Source organism: Galendromus occidentalis, unplaced genomic scaffold, assembly GCF_000255335.2.
Source record: "Galendromus occidentalis unplaced genomic scaffold, Mocc_1.1 scf7180000077527, whole genome shotgun sequence".
In the NCBI taxonomy this organism is placed as follows: Eukaryota; Metazoa; Arthropoda; class Arachnida; order Mesostigmata; family Phytoseiidae; genus Galendromus; species Galendromus occidentalis.
The window spans coordinates 1,179,442-1,187,958 of NW_003805515.1; the positions used below are offsets into that span (position 1 = coordinate 1,179,442).

General features: G+C 51.3%; 1 protein-coding gene across 3 annotated transcripts; it reads right to left on the reverse strand.

The window, feature by feature from the left end:
• Window positions 1-93: 93 nt before the first annotated feature.
• On the reverse strand, window positions 94-8,517 carry LOC100897798 (uncharacterized). Of its 3 annotated transcripts, none has more exons than XM_003748022.2 (2): window positions 8,427-8,517; window positions 94-1,338 (listed from the first exon to the last, which is right to left on the reverse strand). In XM_003748022.2, exons 1-2 carry the CDS (start codon window positions 8,476-8,478, stop codon window positions 380-382), a joined length of 1,011 nt encoding a protein of 336 aa, XP_003748070.1. In that variant the 5' UTR covers window positions 8,479-8,517; the 3' UTR covers window positions 94-379. The 3 variants fall into 3 exon arrangements, with proteins under 3 accessions (XP_003748070.1, XP_018496804.1, XP_018496805.1); XM_018641288.1 differs by lacking the exon at window positions 8,427-8,517 and adding an exon at window positions 7,191-7,235; XM_018641289.1 differs by lacking the exon at window positions 8,427-8,517 and adding an exon at window positions 2,478-2,559.

The window sequence follows — 8,517 nt, forward strand, 5'->3', positions numbered from 1 at the left end:
CTTGATCGGGAGGGAGCCTGTAGGCTGTGCGGATCATCCCGCAGCTAGGTGGGGGATCGAGCTCGAAGAGATTAGTCTTCACGTTTCTTTCGATAGCAAGGAACTGTTTGTTTTTATTATGAATCCGAAGATCAATATATGTTCATATATATTAAAGTGATTCTCGTACGCTTCTAGTACGTCCTCGTTCCACTATCACTGTTCCGTCAGGCGATTGCGAAAATGCTTGGTCCCGAAGTTTATTGATTCTTATTTACACAGCGTTTCACTTTCGAGTCTGCATCGACGAGCCACTGTAAGCCATTACATATTTTTTTTCTCCATATCTAACGCTTAGTTTTTTCTCAATTCTTTCTCGACTCCCACGCCCTTGGAGTAATCAAACCGAGAGGTGCATCGCGGAATTCTGCAACTTGTAGAGGATCGCACACACAACAGCAACGGCGAGGAGCCCGGACACAAACAGTAACGATATGTTCGGTTTCCTGACTGCTTGCTGCGACAAATGTCGGCTGTGGCCGTTCGAGACGCGCGGCATCACTTCTTTCTTGATCTCGGTTTTCACCTGACTCACGTTACCGACGCTGCCGCGGTCGACAGTCGTTGTCGTGGTCTTTGTCGACCGGCTGATGATGGTGGTACCGTCTTCAGCGAGGGTCCTCTCTTGTTCGGTTTCGACGGTTCGTACGAATTCGTTGCCCGTCTGGTTCGTTTCCGTTTTGTCGTGGATCTTGTTTATGACTTCGGTTATGGTTTTGGGCTCTTCTCTGGCCGAAGCTGCGGACAGGACCTCACGGGGCTCCTCGGCGGGTACGTCGGGTTGTTCGCTCGGAGGGGAGTCGCTTTGTTCCGTGACGACGCCGCCCGCGTCGCCGTCCTTGGAAGCTCCTTCCGTATCACGGACCTCGGCTCTTCCAACCGCTGGATCTTCAATATTATTCGACTGATCCCCTGCGACCTCTCCGGGAAGGTTTTCGGGAACCTTCTCAGCTTGCTGGGTGAGCTGATCTGGTCCGTTCGCCTCGACTGAGAGAACGGTATCGTCGATCTCGGGAGCCGCCAGAGGAACGGTAGTGACTTCAGGAGCAGCTGCAGCTAATGTCGTCGCGGGTTCCGGAGTCGGGGGCACTCCTTTCTTGGCTCTGTCCTTTTTGGTTTTGTCTTTGGAGCCGAAACTGAACTTCCGAATGGAGAGTACGGAAGTCGACTTCGGCTTAGAGCCACTGAACGTATTTGATTTATCGACATTCGCAGCTTCGATCGCCGGCTTTTCTCCTCTCTTCTTACCGAAGGAAAATATCCTCCTGATCTTCTTTCCCACTCCCATCTTGCTGTGAGCTGCAAAAACAGGACGTTGACGTAAGATTTTTGGGACGCCTCTGAGAAAATCCATTCCGCTTCAGAATTCAGCACTCGATTATAATCGCGATGACGTTGTTCCAGTGTTTCCGTCGTCACCGAACGTAATTCGCGGAACGCTTTCTAGAGAACGTCAATCAAACGAGCCGGTAAGCACGGACGATATCCACAAGGACTCGGTCGGGGGCACAATTCGTCGGACCCTCGGAGATCAGGAGACTCGGGAAAACCGAGAACTGTAACTGACTCGAAGTCTACGGTTTCGTCCGAAGCGTCTACACGCTGTCGTCAGCACTTCGGATCACTAACTTCGCTCGGGCTATACGAAGCTATGCAAGTGCGGCAGCGGAAGGAGGAACGAGCGCTTCTCTCCCAAGGAAGTAGTGGGTCGCTCTCAGAGCAAGAAGATCTCGCTTTTGAAGCTAAGCGCACCGGCCTCGAAGTCAAGGCCCGGTCTGGGCATCGAGTTTGGATCGAACTCCTCTTTCCCGCCAGTGAAGCCACGACTGTAGGTTACCTGTCCGCTTGGAGAGATGAATCGATTCGTGTTCTACTCGGTTGCCAACGTTACCAGCGCCGGCCGGCCGGCCGGCCGTCGCAGTCTACCAGTCAGCCTTCACCCTCGATTCTACCGGCCCTCAACCCCATCCTCCGCGAGAGAAATAATAATATGGAGCGTACATTCGGAGACAGTCTCGCGATCGGTTCGACTCGAACATATTCAGAGTTCTAAGCAGTCCAGTGATCGAGTCCTTCCTGCGATTCAATGGGGATCCCCATCCGGGAGACATTACAACAAGCGACTCGTGTAGCACGACGATCATAGTTTATGCTAATTCTAGCGATAAACTAAAAGATCCGTCTCGCTCTGTTGTTGAGAACCAACGCCGCGCCGCTGTCGTGACGCCCGGCTGATCGTAGTGCTCAGTTCGTCTGTCACTCATGAGGACGCTTTTCAGCACGATTTTCGAGTTTAGGCACTGAGAACCTGAAGACTGCACCACCCATGAGGGAATCATCGGAAACGAGTGCGATGATCCGACGAAAAAAACTCCCAGCTTTACAAGATTTTGCATTGCGCTCGTTGAACCAAAACTCCAAACTCATTGTCTACTCACAAAACGAGGCTATCTCGGGAATTATGGAGCGGGAGCTTCACAGGGACAGGTCTATGCGGCACGAAGCCTCGTAACAGAATGAGCTTTTAGGGCGTTTGACAAGATTGATAAAACTACGACGCGCCACTCGAGACGCTATCTACCGGCCGTGATAGTCTAAGAATGGAATTCGAAATCCGTGTTGAGCGATTGGACTTTCGCGGAATTCGCTGCGAAGAGCCTCTCAAATATAGCATCACCATTACGTATCACATCGTAATTACTCGAGCGATCGTACTTCGAGATACGATGGATACCAGTGACGGATTCTGAGTAAAATTCATCTCTCCAAACGCGCCCTTGTCATGGGGAGAACTCGGCCGAACTTTACCGACACCCAAGTATTTCTCGCCCTTCATCAAATTCCGAGCTTCGACCCGTGGTATGGATCGTGGAGCATTGAACTCACGCTGTCAGGTTGCTCGTATGAAAATTTCCAATCCTTGAAGTCTACGAAGTCTCGCCCATGGATGACGCAAGACGACTCATGTCACCTCAGGGGCAAGAAGCGAATCATCACCGCGTCCATGCAACACAATGAGGACATGATCTGTGCATGCCGGAGCAAGTGCTCGGGACGCGAGCGACGAGGAGACATGGATAACCTTAACATTGTCGTCTCTGATGAGTGAACTACGCTGGGAACGGCATCGCCCAGTAGCTCTCGAGATGGGGGAAAAGCCTAATACGAAAGCAAAAATCACGGATTCCATTGCGGTCGGTGCGATGAGAGAAAAGAGCAACCCTCTCGGTCACAGGGCTCTACGAATCCGATTGAGATTGCTTATGCTCTGCGGAACGGTATCGCTAGCTCGAAACACCCCGATTAGCTCGTCAATAATCTCATCTCCTGATCTCGTTTCTGAAAATGCCCAGAAGTGAGATGAGTCTCTTGGATTGCTCCAGCTCCGAAAATAGACGATCTTGAGGAAAACGGGGCGTGAATATTCGATTTCATGACTTCTGTTCCCGAAACAGCCTAAACTGAGCCGGCTCGAACGCGAAGGCGCCTACCTTGCGACAACGAGATCTACAGCCCGGCGGTAACAGTCAGTGCAAGAGTCGGCAACACCGGAGAAGTTTCTGTCGCGCCACGCGGCACCATTGTTACCTGGCTGAGATTGGCAATGCTGTGGAACGTTGCCGTTCCGCGTGGCTGGAATTCGCTCGTGCCTTCACAATGGCTCGAAGTGAACTCTGGCTGCAGCCACAGGGACCATGTCTAGTTTCGGTGACAGCAGCTCACGAGGAACTCACAAGGGGCACTTTGCGAACCCTGACCCAGTACTAGAAATCGGGCTCAATCGTTTACATGAATCATCACCGCAAGCTCAGCGACCGAATTTGTAGCGCTGAACAATTCCTCCACACTGCACCTGGAGCTCAGGCTACTTGGCAGTTGCTCAACGGGCCGTCGTAGACTGTCACAATATAGACCGGAGAACCTCATCGCAACAGTGAGGTCCGGGTTTGCACACGATGCATCCTCATTCCAATGCCGGCTCGACGACCCGCCGGATCTCACAAACTCAGCGGTCTGCCAACGAAACCTCAACCCGCCGCGTGACCAACAGCCGTCCGTACACGAGAGTTAGACGACGTTGCACGGTCGTGATCGGTACACTTAAGCGTCAACTTCGCTAGGGTGGAGCCATTCTCAACGCGAGAATAACCTTTGACGATAGGAAGATAATTCACGGTGACCACGCACTTTCGAAACATTTACGGCTCCGAGATCTGATAAAGTTTACACTTTACCCGCACTTCCTCTATCGAGAACGCGTTCGCCCATTACCGAAACCGACGAGGATTCAAAGTGTGGTCAACTTCCGTGGAACAGAGAATCGGAATTTTCCCTGGACGGGAGCGCGTTCCCGCGTATTGTCGAAATTACTTCGTTCGAATTTTCTGATGCATTCACCGGCATCGGTTCTTGCTTGGCAAACAAACTTCACAAGCTGCCCTAAAGATCGTTGCCCTCATCTTTACCTCCTTCACCGCCGTCGCTGTTTTTCTTTACCATGTCGTTCAAACGACGGTATCGCCGGGTATAGGAATGACGGCTGAGGCGAGGACTTGAGAGAATAATTCAGAGGGAGAGCCTTTTCCGATGAAGCACGGAATTCTCTCTAAAGCTCTTTCTCTCGATCGAACGATCAAACGATAAACGATCTTTGATAGCTTCGTCACAATATCGATCGACCCGGATGTTATTCTGAGTAGTATTGCACGATTCCCTCCCCAAAGTGTCACGTGCCACCCACGCACGAACACAGGAATGAGAGTTTCTCGCTCGCACTACGAACGAGCACAAAGCGAAGGTTGCGGCGAAAATGAGCCTTGTGCGAGAATAATCCCCCGAAGGAAGGAGCCGTAGCGATCAGATTAAACAAGTCTCGCAAGCATCAGCGTACATTTCCCCCCCCAAGCTTTCTTCCTCGCACAGGCTCAGGAATAAGGAGCACCGGATTGCAAAAGGATAAGGGGTGCCGTTCCTCGACGATGTTTCGGTGATCTCGCGTCGAAGTCGACTCTCAGATTTGAATGCTAGCTAGATCGGCAACGCATCACCTTTTGCTTGTCTGTAATAGTGAAGGAGAGGATGTTTCAACATGAGAGTAGCGGCGAACAACACCCACAATTATGCAGAAGTCTCGGATTCCGGTGAGTGCCGAGTCTGAAGGTGCACGTGCAGCGAGTCATCGACACTAATGATTACACTACACTTCAGAGCAAATGATTTGGCGAATCGTAGTGGTTGAGATGTTCACTGAGGACATCGACCATCGCGAGCCGTCCCTGAATGGGAATGGCGTGTCTTTGGTCGCGAGGTGTTCGATTCATCCGAGAATCTGGACAAACCCTGACCACAGATCAGCATTCGGCGAGGAGGTGGGCTGAGCTCGCCGTACCGCAGAATGCGCGGAATCATTTGGGAAGTACTCACTTGTACAACAATGCTAGGTTACCGTGGCTATGGGACAAACGTTCATCGTCTTCCTCCGAGGCAGATACGTCAGAAACCCACTATGCGGTGTGGGCTGACAGCTGCTGGACAGCTCATGAAGCGTAGAACCATAGGCTTGAGAATTCAAGCCAGAACTGGATAAATCAAGCGAAGATTTTCCACGCGGTCGGCGCTGTTGGGATCTGCCGGGATACTATCCCGAGCAGAGATATTCTTCGCTGATTGAGCGCGTGAGCTTTTTAGTCCACGCCCCATGGCCCAAGTATGCCAAGACAACACGTGTCTCCTAATCGCTATTTTCAAAACATGTTGTCGAGCTAGTCATCCGCCGACGTACAGCCTGTACCCGGGCTCTGTGTCCCGAAGAAACTCGAGACCCATCGGCGCCTGAAGTCCCAGATCTCGCTCGCTGCCGCGACCCCGAAGCATCATCGAAATACTCGGTGTCTCGACGCAAGTACACGGACGGTTCGGCATAATTCAAAAGCCGTGCAAGAGACGGCTTGCAATCACTTGGCACTCGAATTCTTAGTCCTAAAGGATCGAGTCATCATCTTTCCAACAAAGACAGCTTATCGGTGAGCGACTCAACTCGAGAGCACACCTCTTAGATGAATAGCTCCTCGGTCTAATCTTGGCAGCGGACTTTACGGATTCGATTGCGTTTCCGATCGCGGGGATATTTCGAAACGAAGCCGCGGAATGAGCTCACGGATCGATTTTACGTGAGTAACAGACCTCATTCGTCGGGTTCAATGAGTACATAAACTATTGTGGCTACTCGTCATCCACTGAGTGACTAGGAGTACTCACGAGACAACTGGTGATCGCGAAGCGCGGTCATCGAGCAACTCTGATCGCTCACACGCAAATTTTTCCCACAGGCCAGAAAGCGGTAGACACACTGGCGGTGGTTTTCTTTGTAAACAGATGAGCAATCATACAGCGATCCCTGGGCAACCGCAATGCGATCGCCATGAATCTGTATAGCGCAGGCATCGCTCGTTGGCTCATCTGTCACTCATCAATCAAGCGTATGCGAATGGGATTTTTGCTCCGCTATATCCTCGCGCTCGGGATACAGATCACTGATCAAGCAAGCCAGCACCTCAGATATGGGACGTCCTTGGGATCGACTCGCTTGCAGCTCGACAAACAGAAGCGAGTTCTTTGCATCGAGCCCCGTCGACGTAGCTTCTTTCTTTCGTTCCGACCGGAGCGCTATCGCGGGCACGCGTATCTTTGCAATACAACGACTCCACCGATCGGATTTCCAGGCTCTGATTGCGAGTGATTTTTGTTTCCGAACATTTGTCCTCGACCGAGAAGATTTCCTCGCTCCGCCACAGCTGACACAAGCGATGCCGAATCCGACATGGAGAGCCGGTGAAGCCCGCAGATTTTTTTTCTGTCTAATGGCGGACGCGGCTCGTGGTTCTGGGACGGCTACTCTCTTGCCAACGAGGAATTGCCCAGAATGCAGTCGGATTTAGCGGTCAGAAGATTATTATCATCTCTTCTGGAAGAGTAATCTTTCCTTGGCATGATATAATCACCGGAAGGTTGCTGATGCACTCAGCTTGCTCCGTATGGATCTGATCTCACGCGAAGAACCGAAACGAACGGACGAAAGACAGAACACGACCGCACCGAGATGTGTGGAAATTCGAATTGAGGGACCAAAATATTCAAAATGTTTGTCTTACCAAAAGAACCACACGGTCACTAGCGCCACAGCAAATGCGAACCAGGTTCACGTGGAGAAATCGAATGGACTACTGCCGCCGGCCGGAAAGAGGGTCTGCCCTCTCAATCCTTGCCCTACAGTTTGGAGAAAGCGCCGAGTGGCTCGTCGGTTTGCTCTTCTTTCATGAAAACTATCAGATTGGAATAGATTCACTGTTAACCAATCGGATACGCCATCTGCCTCCTGTATGATTCTCGAGTATCTTGTCGATACGCTGTTTCCCCACCATCCTCGAGCACCGTATTCGATATTATCCTTTGAATCGGGCAGCGACCGAGTTCGGCAGAACTCTTCAGTACGGGAGACTGCTGTCAAGTTTATGGAAATTAATGAGTCCGATGTTATACAAGGGAAGAGTTGGAGCATTGCCGAGAGCATCAATCTTTTGTTGTGGGTCTCAGCTCACTGAACAGCTCATCGGAGCAGAAGAAAATCATTGAAAGCACACATGTGAGGAGCCGCTGATATTGCTCGCTGGATACGTCATTTTCCTCGTAAAGCAGCAAACTAGGCAGCGGAAGGTGTCGCGTCCACGAGATTTCCTCGTCAAAAACAGAAAACTTCCTACCGTCACACTTGTGCATGGAAATACTTCCTCCGAGAATGATTCGAGGAATTCATCCTCTTCTGAACGAACACACTTTCTGGTCGGAGGTGGATGGATTTCTCCTGAAGCCGCGAGTGTTCTCCGCAAAATTTCAGAGAACTTCTCAACCGAGTTTTATCGGATATGCGACGAGCGGATCTCGCGCCGATACGATTCGCCGAAAGTCGGCGACACTTTGAGGTCCCCTCTTCCAGCAGAGCGGAAGCCCTGTTCATACTGTTCATAATTCACTAACGAATGAGAGCTCACGCCCACGGCTCGGATCGAAGCTCTGCTCCAGAAATAATCCCGAAGCGTGATCGAAACGATTCCAACCTCCTGAAGGCAATCTCTCAGCCGAGCGGAGCAAGAATTTCACAAAAGCACAACAGGTTCTCACCCGAGGCCGAAAAACTCGGCCCGTTCCCGAGAGTTCGGAGCGCTACATCCGGTGACGAACGAGGGCGACGCTAGTTATAAACAGAAGCCCCCGGAGATGGAACCGCGCTCGGAACACTCACGGGACGTCGATGGAAGATGCGGCAATAGTCAACACAAACTCGAGGCACCGTTTTTGGAAGATAATAATTATTGACAAACTTTTCTTACCCACAGCAAGTGTAGTGACAGCAGCAGCTAGAGGCGAATCCGTGCTCCTCATTGTTTAATCCGCGCGACAAGAAACTCGCTTCGGTTGTGT

Bases quoted from the DNA above. Each gene is read 5' to 3' on its own strand.
- LOC100897798 (XM_003748022.2), bottom strand. From the start codon at position 8,478: ATGAGGAGCACGGATTCGCCTCTAGCTGCTGCTGTCACTACACTTGCT. The intron at 1,339-8,426 runs GTAAGAAAAGTT...CTGTTTTTGCAG, and splicing joins TGTCACTACACTTGCTGTGG to CTCACAGCAAGATGGGAGTG.